This window comes from Papio anubis, chromosome 18 (genome assembly GCF_008728515.1).
Source record: "Papio anubis isolate 15944 chromosome 18, Panubis1.0, whole genome shotgun sequence".
Taxonomy (NCBI): Eukaryota; Metazoa; Chordata; class Mammalia; order Primates; family Cercopithecidae; genus Papio; species Papio anubis.
In genome coordinates, this window is record NC_044993.1 from 23,124,308 (window position 1) to 23,141,025 (window position 16,718).

Here is a 16,718-nt window from a genome sequence, read left to right on the forward strand (position 1 = left end):
ATTTTTTAGTTAATTTCTTTTCTTTTTTTTTACACGTTTGAATAATTTTTATCCAGCCTCCCTCCCCTCTCCCTTGCTTCCTCTTTCCTTCCTTCCTTCCCTTTCTTTTCTTTCTTTTCTTTCTTTCCTTTCTTTTCTTCCCTTCCCTTTCCTTTCCTTTCCTTTCTTTTCTTTCCTTTCTTTTCTTTTCTTTCTTTCTTCTTTCTCTTTCTCTTTCTCTTTCTCTCTTTTCCCTTCCCCTCCCTCCTCTCCTTCTCCGCCCCTCCTTTCCCCTTTCTCCTTCCCCTCCTCTCCCTTTTTTCTTTCTCTTCCCTTTTCCCTGTCCTTTCCTTTCTGTTTCATCTTTCCAGATCAAAGGATGAAGATAATCCACAGCCATGTAATGTGTGGGTATAGAAATTCATGTTGGCAAGAACACTTTTCTGCAGGGCATCTAAAATGAGGTTGAATATAAACCATTGGTTTGTCAGACCAACTTTATATTCTGATATTTTTATTTATTAAATATTTCTTCATCAGCCAGGCGCATGGTGGCTCACACCTCTAATCCCAGCACTTTGGGAGGCTGAGGCAGGTGGATCACTTGACCTCAGGAGTTTGAGACCAGCCTGGGCAACATGGTGATACCCCATCTCTACCAAAAATACAAATAATCAGCCGGGCATGGTAGTATGCACCTGTGGTCCCAACTACTTGGGAGGCCGAGGTGAGAGATTACTTGAGCCTGGGAGGTGGAGGTGGCAGTGAGCCAAGATTATGCCACTGTACTCTAACCTGGGCGACAGACCACAGAGTAAGACCCTGTCACCAAAAAAAAAAAAAAAAAAAAAAAAAAAAATCTTTTAGGAAGCAATCTTTGTGCAAGGCATTGGGGATACAGGGATAAGTAAGATATAGTCCTTGAATTTTTTTTTTTTAAATTTAATGTTTGTGTCTATATAATAGGTGTATATATTTATAGGGTACATGAGATGTTTTGATACCGACATGCAGTGCATAATCACGTCGTGGAGAATGAGGTTTCCATCCACTCAAGCATTTATTCATTGTGTTACACAAACAATCCAATTATACTGTTTAGTTAAAGTGTACAGTTAAATTATTATTGACTATGGTTACTTTGTTATGCTATCAAATAGTAAGTCTTAGTCATTCTTTCTTCATTTTTTTTTTTTTTGGTACCATACCCACCACCTTCTACTACCCTTCCCAGCCTCTGATAATCATCTATCTCCATGAGTTCAATTGTTTTGATTTTTAGATCCCACAAATAAGTGAGAATATGTTTGTCTTTCTGTGCCTGGCTTAGTCCTTGCCTTTGAGATAGGGCCTAATAGCTGGTTCTAGGAACTGGATAAAATGTTGATTGTATCTTTATGTCTATATTATTTTTGTAAAATTCTGCCTATTGCATTAGGACACACACACAAAAACTATCAGATAGTATGATTCTTGAAATGATTTTTATTTCTAGGAAAGTCAAAACATATCTCAAATATTGTTTGTCCCTCTGTTTTCTAAAGCAGGTTTCTGAATTTTCTTGAATTGCTTTTCTTGCTATGTTTTGTTACTCATCCTTTAAAGTGTGTTTTGTTTTTTTTTTTTTGCTAAATTTTATTTAATTTTTTATTCAGATAAGTTTTTTATTGTAAATTCTAGGGGATTTCAGTATGTGTTTTGGAGCCTAGATTAAGTATTTTTGATTAATATACTGCTGCTTTGGTCTGCTAATTGAGTAAGCACGTATCAGTTTGTCAGAAATTTTGTTGTATGACTAATAAATATCAATTACATGAGATTTGGTTAAGAACCATCCCCCGTTAGGTAATTTTTTATTTTGTTCAGCATATTTTAAAGCATGTTTGTGACAATGCATTGAAATTAAAATTATATTTTATATTTCAGTTTACTGTCAGCAGACTTTGTGTACTTCAGAGTTATTTGAAGACTTAACTTGGTTCTTATCTAATGATTCAAACATAAATTTGAAAAGAATGTCTGTTTATGTTATTTTGGTTCTGGTTTCAAATAATAGTAAGTACATTCTCTTATGAATATTTGAAAACATTAATCAATTGGAACAGCCATTATTAATTTTTTATGTGAGTTCTTATATCTTTTTTTTTTTGGAAACAGAGTCTCACTGTGGCACGCAGGCTGGAGTGCAGTGGCATGATCTCGGCTCACTGCAACCTCCGCCACCTGGTTCAAGTGATTCTTCTGCCTCAGCCTACTGAGTAGCTGGGATTATAGGCACATGCTATCATGCCCAGCTAATTTTTGGATTTTTTAGTAGAGACAGGGGTTTCACCATGTTGGCCAGACTGGTCTCAAATAGTGCTGGGATTACAGGTGTGAGCCACTGCTCCTGGCCCAGTGTCTTTTTTTTTTTTTTTTTTTTGAGACGGAGTCTCGCTCTGCCACCCAGGCTGGAGTGCAGTGGCCAGATCTCAGCTCACTGCAAGCTCCGCCTCCTGGGTTTACGCCATTCTCCTGCCTCAGCCTCCTGTGTAGCTGGGACTACAGGCGCCCGCCACCTCTCCCGGCTAGTTTTTTGTATTTTTAGTAGAGACGGGGTTTCACCGTGTTAGCCAGGATGGTCTCGATCTCCTGACCTCGTGATCCACCCGTCTCGGCCTCCCAAAGTGCTGGGATTACAGGCTTGAGCCACCGCGCCCGGCCCCAGTGTCTTTTTTTAACCTCACCTCTGAGAAATACTAGTTTAAAGAAAGGTGGATTATTAGCATGTATTTAATAATTCAATACTTATTAATTTTAAGAAATAATAAAGTAATTTATAGTGCTTAGCATTGAAAGGTAACAGGTTTAAAGAGAAAAAGAGAGGCATTTAATGAATTAGTTTAGTTGATTTTCTGCTGAATTGACCATTTAGTTACAGTGTTTACAGTATAAACCAGTGATGGTTTTTATTTTGGAATAATTTTAGATTTACAGAAAAGTTGCAAAGATAATATGTTCCCGTATACTTACTGCTCAGTTATTTTTTAACTTTTTAAAATTTTAATTCTTCAAATTGTTAGAAATTCTGTAAGCATTTAAAATGTTTCTAGGCCAGGTGTGGTAGATCATCCCTGTAATCCCAGCATTTTGGGAGGCCAAGGTGGGAGGATACCTTAAGCCCAGGAGTTTGAAACCAGCCTGGGTAACACAGTGAGACCTTGTCTCTACAAAGAAATTAAAAAAGAAAAGAAAAAGAAAAATTAACTGGGTGTGGTGGCACACACCTGTACTACCAGCTACTTGGGAGGCTAAGGTGGGAGAATTGAGTGAGCTCTGGAGATTGAGGCTACAGTGAGCTGTGATCAAGCCACTGCACTCCAACCTGAGTGACAGAGCGAGACCCTGTCTCAAAAAAAAGAAATGCTTCTAGGTAGGCACGGTGGGTCACATCTGTAACCCCAGCACTTGGGGAGGCCAAGGCGGTGTAGCCCCTTTCCTATGTCACCCAGGTCCCAGCACAACAACCATATTCAGTACCAGCAGACTCTCTCATGCCACCTTTTCTGCTAGAGGGGAAATGGTATGGGCATCAATAGAGGGGGACGTCTAGGTGGTTGTAGAGCTCAAGGCCCAAACCCCCAGCGTGTTGGGTGGGGGTGGGGCAGCCTCAGGGAAGCTAGGCATCAGGTTGTATCCTTTGAAGCAGAGGAGTCAAGCCTTACCTTCTTCTGCTAGCAGTGGCTGGTCCCTCACCCCTCTAGTCCTCTGCTGTTATTGTTTCCATGGGGAGGGTCACAGACCCAGGCACAATGCTAGTCTGAGCAGGCTCAGGCAATTCAGCTAAGCCTCTTGCCAGGTGTGCACTTTAAAAAAAATGTTTCTAGATTTTGTTTTATTTTGGAAAAACTAGAAAACGTTGAATTTATTTATTTTTCCATTTTGGAACTTATCTTGATACTGTAACACAGAACCATGATGCAAAGTAAGAGTTTTGTAATTTTTAGAGGAAATTTGAATGCAATTAGTCTCTAAGCAGTAGTGACATATTTTTCATAATAATCTTGATTACAGATTTTTATCCACAGTAATTCTATGTTATACTTTGTAATACTTTAAAGTTGTTTAAAAGTTATTTATTTATTAAAATAAAACTTAACTGTTATTCATTTCTGCAAGACTATTTGTAAATAAAACTCATATTTTTATATGGCTATTTTTTTAAGGGACCGGACAGACACTTGTGAGAGAAACAGGTTGTATTACAGTTCTGTCACGGTTATTCAGGTAAACAAATACAAATTTCTTTTTGTTAATTATTAATTACTTAGGACCTTAACACATTTGTATTAATTTACTTTCTTTTCTTTTTAACCTAATAGGACAGTTATTTCAAAATGTGAGTTGGATTTGTCAGATAAAAATGTTTTCCAGAGTTATCAGTTGTGGTCTTCAGTGTGTAGTACTCTGTGTGTCTGTGTCAACAATCCTCAAAATGGTAACTATCTGTAATGTTTAAATATAAAAATAAAGATAAAAACAAATGAAAACTGATGTTTTCCAATTGTCATATTAAATCATGATTGACTTTGTCTTCTTTCAGATGAGAATCAAATGTTTTGCTGTTCACTTTTTCCACATGCTAATGAATGGCTAAAAAATTGCATGAAACCTGAGATAATTCGCCCTATTTGCTCATTTATTGGACTCACTCTTGCAAATAACAGTAAGTATTCATTATTTTCTAGGTCATAGTTGAAGAAACATTTCAAAGCATAATAAAAACTATTGAATTTATTATTGAATCAATTGAGTTCTTGTAATTTGGGTTATTTTGGATGTATTTAGACTCTTAAAGATAAGAAAATCTTAAAAGTGGATATTTTTAGGAGGATATTGGGAAGATGGTCGTAGCAGCATCGTTTTTTTAATCTCCCCAGATACTCTCATAAAACGGAGAAACCAAATAGCAAGACTAAATACCCATAGAGTGTGTTCTCTGATCACAAGGTAATTAAATTAGAAATGAATAAAAACAAAACATCTAGAAAAGCCCCAAATATCTGGTAATTAAACAACTTGTACTAAAATCCATGAGTCTATGCATAAATCATAAGGAAAATTATAAAATGTTTCTAACTGAATAATAATGAAAATACAACATTAGGCCGGCCATGGTGGCTCACGCCTGTAATCCCAGCACTTTGGAAGGCTGAGGCAGGCAGATCACTTGAGGTCAGGAGTTCGAGACCAGCCTGACCAACATGGTGAAACCCTATCTCTACTAAAAATACAGAAATTAGCTGGGCATGGTGGCAACAATTAGCTGGGCTGGTGGCAGACACCTATAATCCAAGCTGCTTGGGAGGCTGAGGCAGGAGAATCGCATGAGCCCAGGAGACGGAAGTTGCAGTGAGCCACAATCGCACCATTGCACTCCATCCTGGGCAACAGCAGAATGATACTCTGTCTCAAAAAAAAAAAAAAAAAAAAAAGCCAGATGCAGTGGCTCACACCTGTAATCCCAGCACTTTGGGAGGCCGAGGTGGGTGGATCACTTGAGGTCAGGAGTTTGAGACCACATGTTGGCCTGACCAACATGTGGAACCTTGTCTCCACTGAAAATACAAAAATTCGATGGGTGCCTGTAATCCCAGCTACTCAGGAGGCGGAGGCAGGAGAATCTCTTGAACCTGGGAGGTAGAGATTGCAGTGAGCTGAGATCACGCCACTGCACTCCAGCCTGGGTGACAGAGTGAGACTCCATCTCAAAAAAAAAAAAAAAATTAAAAGAAATCTGTGTGATGCTGCAAAACAGTGTTGAGAGAGAAATTTATAGTATTAAGGCTTGTATAAGAAAAGAAAGGTCTCAAGTCAATTATACTAGCTTCTGACTGGGTGTGATGGCTCACACCTGTAATCCCAGCACTTTGGGAGTCTGAGGTGGGGGAATCACTTGAGGTCAGGAGTTCCAGACCAGCCTGGCCAACATGATGAAACTTTGTCTCTACTAAAAATACAAAAAAATTAGCCCGGTGTGGTGGTGTGCACATGTAATCCCGGCTACTCGGGTGGCTGAGGCAGGAGAATCGCTTGAACCTGGGAGGCAGAGGTTGCAGTGAGCCAAGATCATACCACTGCACTCCAGACTGAGCAACAGAGAGAGATTCTGTCTCAAAAATAAATAAATAAATAAATAAATAAATAAATAAATAAATAAATAAACGTATTAGCTTCTACCTAAGAAATTAGCAAACCAAGCAAGTTAAAATAAGCATAACAAAGGAAATAATGAGAAGATTAGAAATCGTGAAATAGAGAAAAGCACAGAATGGAGAAAAATAATTGAAACATGAGCTAATTCTTTGAAAAGATCAATAAAAGTGATCCTCTAGCCAGACTGATCACAAAGTAACGAGAGAAAGCTCAGATTACCTGTGCCAGGAGTGATAACTTCACTATAGATCTTAATAGATATTAAGAGTAATGAAAGAATAGTAGAAACAGCTTTATGTCATGACATTTTACAACTTAGATTAGTTGGACAAATTCTTTGAAAGATACAAACTACCAAACAAAGCTCACCCAAGAAGAACTAGTAACCTGAATACTCCTATATCTGTTAAAGAAGTCAAATTTGTAGTTTAAAAGCTTAACCCAAGCCTGGGCATGGTTGCGCATGCCTGTAGTCCCAGCTGTTGGGAGACTGAGGTGGGAGGATCACTTGAGCCTGGAAGTTCAAGGGTATAGTCTGCTATTATCATACCTGAGAATAGTCACTGCAGCCTGGGCAACATAGCAAGAACCCACCTCTTAAAAAACAACAACAAACAAACAAAAAACAATGCAAAGACGCAAAACAAAACCTTAGCTTAGGAAATTCCAGGCCTTAATGGTTTCATTGGCGAATTCTGCCAAATATTTCAGGAAACAAACCAATAATTTCACATAAATTATTCCAGGAAATAGAAGTGGGATAAACGCTTCCCAACGTGTAAGGCCAGCATTACACCGACATCAGAACCCAGAAACAACATTACGAGAAACTGTTGGCTAATAGCTCTAGAACATAGATGTAAAAATCCTTAAAAAAAATTAACAAATCTAATTTAGCATTAGAAAATATTAACAAATCTAATTCAGCATATGGAAAAGAATACATTATGACCAAGTGGCATGTATCCCAGGAATGCAAGATAGGTTTAACATTAGAAAATTCATCATATGTACAGTCTAGAAAAGAAGAACAATATGATAATTTCAATAGATGCAGGAAAAGCATTTGACATAATTCAACATACATCTGTAAACTCATGGTAAACTAGGAACAGAAGGAAACTTCCTTAATGTGATAGGACCTCTACAAAATACTACAAGTAGCACACTTAATGGCGAAAGACTTAATGTTTTCCCCTTGAGACTGGAAAAAAGATAAGAGGCTAGGTGTAGTGACTCATGCCTATAATCCAGCACTTTGGGAGGCCGAGGCAGGAGGACCACTTGAATCTAGGAGTTCAAGACCAGCCTGGGCAACATAGAAAGACCCTGTAGCTACAAAAATTTAAAAACTAGCCAGGTGTAATGATTCACACCTATAGTCTCAGCTACTTGAGAGGATTGCTTGAGCCTGGGAGGTCAAGGCTGCAGTGAGTTATGATTCTGCTATTGCACTCCAGCCTGGGCAACAGGGAGATCCTGTAACACACACACACACACACACACATACACACACAACAGAAATTAAAAGAAAATAAATTGATGATATATATAATACTCTGGATTATAAGACTCAACATTGTAAGAATGTCACTTTCAAATTCATCTCTAGATTCATGGAATTCTCAAGCAAAATCCCAGCAGATATTTCTGATTCTAACTTACATGGAATACAAAGGGCCTAGGATAATTGAAACTTTTGGGGAAAAAAGGATAAAACTGTAGGACTATGTTGCCTGATTTTAGTACTTATACAGAAATCAAGAAAGCGTGGCATTGGTGTAGGTATAGACTTACAGATTCTTTTTTTTTTTATTTTTATTTTTTTGGTGACAGAATTTCACTCTTGTTGCCCAGGCTGGAGTGCAATGGTATGGTCTCGACTCAGTGCAACGTCCACCTCCCGGTTTCAAGTGATTCTTCTGTCTCAGCCTCCCAAGTAGTTGGGATTACAAGCACCCGCCACCATGCCTGGATAATTTTTGTATTTTTAGTAGAGATGGGGTTTCACCATGTTGGCCGGACTGGTCTTGAACTCCTGATCTCAGGTGATCCTCCCACCTTGGCCTCCCAAAGTGCTGGGATTACAGGCATGAGCCACCACACCCGGCCTTGTAGACTTACCTATTAAGGAAATAAAAGTGAGAACCCAGAAATAGACTCATACATATATCATTGTTGATTGTCTACAAAGATGCCATTGTCATTCTGTGGAGGAAAAGATATTTTCAACAAATAATGCTAGAAAAAGTGGATATCTATATGCAAAATATGAATCCAAACCCTTATACAGTATACAAAAACTAACTTGAAATAGTTCATAGACTTAAATGTAACAGTGAAAATATAAAACGTGGACAAAAGCAGAAAATTCTCACAACTTGGGGGTAGGCAAAGGTTTCTAAGGACACAAAAAGCATGAATAACTAAAGAAAAAATGGTAAATTGGACTTAATTGAAATAATTTTGCTCTTCAGAAGAGCTTGCTATGAGGATGAAAGGTAAGCTAGACTGAGAGAAAATATTTGAGAACTATTTATCTAATTAAGAATTTGTACCCAGAAACTTGTAAATAGCTCTTATAAATCGATAAGAAGACAAAAGCAACCTGATGATTAAAAAAGTGGGCAAAAGATTTGAACAGATACTTTAGCAAAGAAGGTGTGAATATTAAGTAAGCACTTGAAAAGATGTTTAAGATTGGCTGGGCATGGTGGCTTATACGTGTAATCCCAGCGCTTTGGAAGGCCAAGGAGGGAGAATCGCTTGAGCCCCGGAGTTTGAGACCAGGCTGGGCAATGTAGTGAGACCTTGTCTCTACAAAAACATTTTAAAAATTAGCCAAATATGGTGGCATGCACCTATAGTCCTAGTGACTCAGGAAGCTGAGGTGGGAGAATCACTTGAGTCCAGGAGTTCAAGCTTACAGTAAGCTATGATCACACCACTGCACTCCAGCTTGGGTGACAGAGCCAGAGCAAGACTCTGTCTCAGGGAAAAAAAAATGCTCAAGAAATAATTAGTTACCAGAGAAATCCAGATTAAAATCCCAAAGAGATATTACTACACACCAACTAACATATTAAAAATAAAAAGTGATCATGCTAAATATTGGCAAAGGATGTGGAACAACTAGAACTTTCACACATTGCTAACGTATATCTATAGTCAAGTGTTTGAAACAAATACTCGTGTTACATGTTATATATCTCTAGAATTACAGAAAAAATTGGAATCTATTTCCATGATACCCTGACAGTCCCTTTATCTCTAAAAGCCAGCTTTAGTGAGTGATAGTTATAGGACTTCATTACCTTCAGTAAACTACAGATTAGAGAAAATCTAAAATATTCAGTATACAATAAATGTGGTCTAGGATGTTCTTCTGCTTATATGCCTGAGTTTTTGTCACTTAGGCTATAACTAAGAATCTGTGGTAACACACTGCCATTTTCATCTAAGCATTAACAAATGCCTTTTTTTTTTTTTTTTTTTTTGAGCTAGAGTCTTATTCACTCTGTCACCCCGGCTAGAGTACAGTGGCACAATCATAGGTCACTGCAGCCTCAAACCTCTGGGCCTAAGCGATCCCCATGCCTTAGCCTCCTGAGGTGCTGGGACTACACGCACACACCACTGAGCCTGGCTAATTTTTACTTTGTTTTTTTTTTTTTAGAGATGGGGTCTCACTATGTTGCCCAGGCTGATAATGAACTTCTGAATTCAAGCAATCCTCCTGCCTCAGCCTCTCAAAAATGCTAGGATTACAGACATGAGCTACTAGCACATCCAGCCTCTTTTTTGAAGATTTTTAAAAAGTGAAAATACTTCCTAGTAAAGAAGTCTATTTTGGAGCCACCATAATATTGAAAGTGTTTGCCTGCCCTTAAATAATGTTTCTGGGCTGGGCGCCATGGCTCATGCCTGTAATCCTAACAGTTTGGGAGGCCGAGGCAGGCAGGTTGCTTTAGTTCAGGAGTTCGAGACCAGCCTGGGGAACATGGTGAAACTGCGTCTCTACCAAAAGTACAAAAATTACCTGGACATGGTGGTGCACGCCTGTAGTCATTAAAGGCATAAGCCACCATGCCCAGCCCAGAATTATTTTCAACTAGGAAACAAAAGACTTCAGATTTAGAAAAATAGATACTGGTCATTGAATCTTTGCTTGGAATAGTTGTTATGACTCTCAGGGATGTGTTATAATTTTATGCTCCAAGAAGTAAAAGAATTAGGTGTAAATATGACAGATGAGATATATGCTCTTTTAGAACAGTTAAATTACTTTGCATCTTGAGGAGTCAAACAATCTGAGGAATTAGTTACGTTGGATTGCAGAAAATACGCAGCTTGCTAATTACCAAGATAAATGAATGAATATATTCTTTATAACTCTATTGAAATACTTGTTTAATATTGTTGAGGGATAGGTTTCTTTTTGGTTTTTTGTTTTGTTTTGTTTTTGTTTGTGTTTTGAGACAGAGTCTCACTCAGTAGTGTTAGCTCAGCTCATTGCAACCTCTGCCTCCCGGGTTCAAGTGGTCCTCCTGCCTCAGCCACCTGAGTAGCTGGGATTATAGGCATGTACCACCACGACCAGCTTAATTTTTAATTTTCTTTTTCTTTTTTTTTTTTTTTGAGATGGAGTTTCGCTCTGTCACCCAGGCTGGAGTGCTGTGGCACAATCTCGGCTCACTGCAAGCTCCGCCTCCTGGGGTCACGCCATTCTCCTGCCTCAGCCTCCCGAGTAGCTGGGACTACAGGCGCCCACCACCACGCCCAGCTAATTTTTTGTATTTTTAGTAGAGACGGGGTTTCACCGTGTTAGCCAGGATGGTCTCGATTTCCTGACCTTGTGATCCGCCCATCTCGGCCTCCCAAAGTGCTGGGGTTACAGGTGTGAGCCACCGCACCCTGCCTATTTTTTAAGTTTTTAGTAGAGATGGAGTTTCAACATGTTGGCCAGGCTGGTCTTAAACTCCTGACTCAAGCAGTCCTCCTATCTCGGCCTCCCAAAGTGCTGGGATTACAGGCGTGAGCCACCATGCTCGGCCCAGAGGGCAGCTTAATAATGCCATTCTTACAAAATAGAGCAGTTCTTACTACATGAAACAAAAAAGATTTCTAATACACAAGAAATACTGTACTATACATATAGTTTTACTATGTCAAAGTAAGGTACTTACGTAAATAAATAATCTATTTTATGATTATGTATATGCACAGGTATAGATTGGATTTTTAATTCTTTAATTTTGGGATTTTTAGAAAGTATTTGAAAAGACCAAGTTAGTGTTATATTTAGTGCAAATTAATTGAGTAAAACCATTCAGCTGTCTTGTTTGAAATATTAATAGTTTTGCTACTTTATTCTTTAAGCATATGTTCAGAAATACTTCGTATCTGTGGGTGGACTGGATGTATTGTCTCAAGTTCTCGTGCAACTGGAATCTGATTCACATGAGACTCTTTCCAGTGCTAAACTTGCAGTGGTTGTGACAAAGACTGTGGATGCATGCATTGCTGATAATCGTGAGTGACAGTGCTTACTAGTTTTTTTGAAATTGAATTTTCTTTGAATATAGCATGAAGAGTGTTGAAATAGTAGATTGAACAGTAACATGGTTTAGACTAACAGTTTCTCACAAGTGGAAGGGAATATTAGAAATTATCCAACATGGCCAGGCGCAGTGGCTCATGCCTGTAATCCCAGCACTTTGGGAGGCTGAGGCGGGCAGATGGCTTGAGGTCGGGAGTTCAAGACCAGTGTGGCCAACATGGTGAACCCTCGTCTCTACTAAAAATACAAAAATTAGCCGAATGTGGTGGTAGGTGCCTGTAATTCCGGTTACTTAGGAAGCTGAGGCAAGAGAATCACTTGAACCCAGGAGGTGGAGGTTGCAGTGAGGGAGCTGAGATCATGCCACTACACTCCAGCTTGGGCGACAGGTGCAAAACTCTGTCTGGAAAAAAAAGGCAACATTAAATTAAAAATTTCAGGCTGTGTATGGTGGCTCACACCTGTAATCCCAGCATTTTGGGAGGCCAAGATGGGAGGATTGCTTGAAGCCAGGAGTTTGAGACCAGCTTGGCCGAATATACCCCTCAAAAAAAAAAAAAAAAAAAAAAATAATAATAATATGCTCAGCTGTTCGTCATCTAGCAGCCTTGAGAGGTTTAGGGATCATTTGAGGTCAGGAGAATTATCCTGAAGTGACATAGGGAACTGCCTCTGATTAAAATACAGGGAGTGCAGGGAGTGGCACCTGTAGTCTGAGGCTGAGGCGGGAGAAGAGAGCGGAGCTTGCAGGAGCCGAGATCACAGCCACCTTGTGCCTGGGAAGAGCACTGGCCTCAAAAAAAGTAAAAAAAAAAAAATAAATAATAATAATAATATTCAGATGAGAAACCAAGGGATATTTTTGAGATTAAGGAATGGAAAACCCAATTTATGTAAAGAATACATCTCTTTTTGCTAAGTATGAGGTTGGACTTACCCAACACAGCATTACTAGTGAGTGGCAGAACCATACTTGAACTCATGGCTGCTGCTTCTCATATGTGCAAACACTGAAGAGTAAGAAACTCTCTTGGTATTCACAAACAACTAGGGGGCAAAAAATAGATGGTTTTTTAAAAAGTGGTTATTGAGGGCCTGCTATGTGCTGAGCTTTACAAGTACAAAAATGACTAAGATGTAGTCCCTTGAGGAATTCACAACTTTTTTGTTGATATTAATATTGTTAGACTCTGGGTGAATTCTGTTGAAAGCCACACTTGGAGAAATATAGCTTAAAATGGTGGACTTTTTTTTTTTTTTTTTTTTTTTTTTGAGACGGAGTCTCACTCTGTTGCCCAGGCTGGAGTGCAGTGGTGTGATCTTGGCTCACTGCAAGCTCTGCCTCCTGGGTTTAAGCGATTCTCCTGCCTCAGCCTCCTGAGTAGCTGGTACTACAGGTGCCCACCACCATGCCCGGCTATTTTTTGTGTGTGTGTTTTTAGTAGAGACAGGGTTTCACCGTGTTAGCCAGGATGGTCTCCATCTCCTGACCTCGTGATCCACCTGCCTCGGCCTCCCAAAGTGCAGGGATTGCAGGCGTGAGCCACCGCGCCTGGCCAAAAAATGGAGGACTTTTTGACTTTTGTCAGTCTCAGCATAGCTTCGCATAAGCTTCATTGTAAGCAAAACTGTGGTCAGTTAATAGTGTATTTTAAATGACAGCAGGAACTGATTATGTAGGAAAGTCTTTACTATCCAATCTAGGTAAGAAGAGGTAGGTAAGGGGAGTGTAAGCATACTCAGCCTTTAGGAAGTTAGTGGTACTTCATCTTCACAGCATTCTGCAGAACAATTAAGAAAAAAAATTCTTCGAAAAATTTGCTTTAGTAATATGTCTTTAGTATGGGAAGAAAGAGTAATGAGGGTTATAGTAATAAGCAACCATCTTATTACAATGAATTTATTTATATTTTATTTATATTCACACATACACATATTTATTAGATGTTATATGTGTATATTTAATGTTATATAGATATATAACATTCTATCGGAATAAGCTGAAAAATGTATATATACATTTATAAGTTTTAAATTTGTACTATCTTTTTTTCCTATTTTATACTAATAGCTACTTTTGGGATAGTACTCTCCAAGTACCACATTGTTTCAAAACTTCTGGCATTACTGCTTCATGAAAGTCTGGATTCAGGAGAAAAATTTAGCATCATGCTTACTCTTGGTCATTGCACAGAGGATTGTGGTAAGTATTGGATTTATTGTGTGTGGTTATTAAAATAGTAGAGTGGAAATATACTTTTTTTTTTTCCTTCCAGTCATGTGAAGGTCTTAAAAGTATTGCTTTTCTCCTATTCAGACCTCAAACTAATCATTTCAGCTTCTAATTCTCCTTCACTCATTGTATTAAGTCAGTCATTAAGACCTGTAGTTCTACTTCTGTTTACCCCTCTTGATCCCTTTCTGTCCAGTTCCAATGCTGCTCTTCTACAGTAGGCCCTCAAACCCATATCTTTCATCAATATTATTGCAGTGGTTTTCTCACTACAGCACAGGGAGAAAGCTCCTTCCCTTCTATCTTCATTTTTCAGTCCACTCTGCACATTGCTGCACAAATCTGATTCTGTTCTCCTTGTTAAAACTTTCAAAGATTCTTTCTTTTTCTACCTATTACTGTCTTCTCTCTCTTTTTCTTCTCCCCCTTTTACTTTCCTCCTCCTCTACTTTCCTCCCATTCTCCCTCTGTTCAATCTACTCCTTCTTACCAATTCTCTCCACTTCCCTCTCTACCCCTCTCTCTTCTTCTGATCTCGTGTCTCTGCTCTTTCAGCTCTCACTTTTCCACTGTCCTCCCTTTGCTCTCTCTTGCTTCTCCCATTCTTTCTTCCTTCCCCTACACTTTCTACTCCCTCCGTTAGTTTATCTATTCTTTCCCTTAACTTCTGTGTAATTTAGGATTGATTATACCCTTTTTCAAACCAAGTGAGGGCAGTTTTACCCTTATGAGTTATGATACTACTCTGTGGCTGCATTTCAGAGATCATCTTTGAGACAGGTATTTTGTGTAAGTGAATTTTTTTTTTTTTTTTGAGACGGAGTTTTGCTCTTGTTGCCCAGATTGGAGTGCAATGGCACAATCTTGGCTCACTGCAACCTCCACCTCCCAGGTTCAAGCAATTCTCCTGTCTCAGCCTCCCAAGTAGCTGGGATTACAGGCATGCACCACCACGCCTGGCTAATTTTGTATTTTTGGTAGAGATGAGGTTTCTCCATGTTGGTCAGGCTGGTCTCGAACTCCCGACCTCAGGTCATCTGCCCGCCTCGGCCTCCCAAAGTTCTGGGATTACAGGCATGAGCCACTGAGCCCGGCCTTAAGTGAATTATTTTCTATATTAAAAATCCTTTTGGGGGCTAGATGTGGTGGCTCACGCCTGTAATTCCAGCACTTTGGGAGGCTGACATAGGCAGATCACGAGGTCAGGAGTTCGAGACCAGCTTGGCAAGCATGTTGAAACCTTGTCTCTACTAAAAATACAAAAAATTAGCTGGGCACGGTGGTGCGCACCTGTAGTCCCAGCTACTCGGGAGGCTGAGGCAAGAGAATTGCTTGAACCCAGCAGGCGGAGGTTGCAGTGAGCCGAGATCACGCCACTGCACTCCAATCAGAGTGACAGAGCGAGACTCCCTCTCAAAAAAAAAAAAAAAAAAAAAAATTCCTTTTGAAACTATGTGTTTCTCTATTTTAAAAATTTGTTGTTGTCGTTGTATTTTTGTTTTTTGAGACAAAGTCTCACTCTGTTGCCCAGACTGAAATGCAATGGCTGGACCTTGGCTCACTGCAGCCTCCACCTCCCAGGTTCAACTCAATTTCCTGAGAAGTTGGGATTACAAGTGCCTGCCACCATGCCTGGCTAATATTTTGCATTTTTTGTAGAGACCGGGTTTTGCCATGTTGGCTAGGCTGGTCTTGGACTCCTGACCTCAAGTGATCCACCCATCTCAGCCTCCCAAAGTGCTGGGATTACAAGAGTGAGCCACCGTTCCTGGCCTATTTTTAAAATTTTGAACTATGTTCATAATTATCACAAGGAAGAATTATGACCTCATATAGATAGTTTATGATAAAATCATTGTCCTCTTTAACTGTGTGTTTTCCAGAGGAAAATCAGTATGACCTTTTTAAAAACAATGGGCTTCCACTCATGATTCAAGCCTTAACTGAATCTCAGAATGAGGAACTGAACAAAGCTGCCACATTTGTGCTTCACAACTGCAAAAAAATTAGTAAGTGTACTATTACTTTAAGAACATACAAACCAAAGTTTATAAAGGGGAATTTATATCTGCTTTCATGAGCCAAGGCCTTTTAGCTCTCAGATTCTTCTTACATTTGAAAAGCAGAGTAGGCCCTGCACAGTGGCTCATGCCTGTAATCCCAGCACTTTGGGAGGCCAAGGCAGGCAGATCGCTTGAGTCCAGGAGTTCAAGACCAGCCTGGGCAACATGGAGAAACTGTCTCTATTTAAAAAAAAAAAAAAAAAAAAAAGGAAAGAAAAAATTATCTGGCCTGGTGGCACACGCGTGCCAGCTACTTGGGAAGCTGAGGTAGAAGGATCATCTGAGCTCAGGAAGTGCTCAGGTTGAGGCTACAGTGAGCTGTGTTTGCACCACTGCCCTCCACCCTGGCTCATATAGTAAGACCCTGTCTCAAAAAAAAGTCAGAGTGTATAATTTGGACATGACAACTAGGGTATATTCAGCATATACAAACCCATGTGGAAGAGAGCAGCAGTATAGATAATTCACTATTTTATGCCATGTGCACAAATTTAGTTTGCAGGAATTAAATTTGTGGACTAAGGGTTATTTATTGTTAAATCGTAAGTACATTTATTTATTTTTAAATGTCTGGGCTGGGCGCGGTGGCTCACGCCTGTAATCCCAGCTCTTTCAGAGGCCTAGGCAGGCGGATCATGAGGTCAGGAGTTCGAGACCAGCCGGGCCAACATGGTGAAACCCCATCTCT

The 16,718-nt window shown here is 39.5% G+C and overlaps 1 protein-coding gene across 9 annotated transcripts in view; it reads left to right on the forward strand.

Moving 5' to 3' along the window:
- Positions 1-16,718, forward strand: part of TERB1 (telomere repeat binding bouquet formation protein 1) — a 51,381-nt gene that overhangs the window by 16,781 nt on the left and 17,882 nt on the right. For 6 of the 9 annotated variants that reach the window (XM_009196601.4, XM_021932060.2, XM_021932058.2 and 3 more), the window contains exons 6-12: positions 1,906-2,034; positions 4,185-4,245; positions 4,341-4,456; positions 4,562-4,684; positions 11,554-11,706; positions 13,806-13,937; positions 15,851-15,976. In XM_009196601.4, coding sequence (XP_009194865.1) covers positions 1,906-2,034; positions 4,185-4,245; positions 4,341-4,456; positions 4,562-4,684; positions 11,554-11,706; positions 13,806-13,937; positions 15,851-15,976 — 840 coding nt within the window. The remainder of the gene's footprint in view (positions 1-1,905; positions 2,035-4,184; positions 4,246-4,340; positions 4,457-4,561; positions 4,685-11,553; positions 11,707-13,805; positions 13,938-15,850; positions 15,977-16,718) is intronic. The other 3 variants (XM_009196609.4, XM_021932059.2, XM_009196605.4) reach the window with 2 other exon arrangements.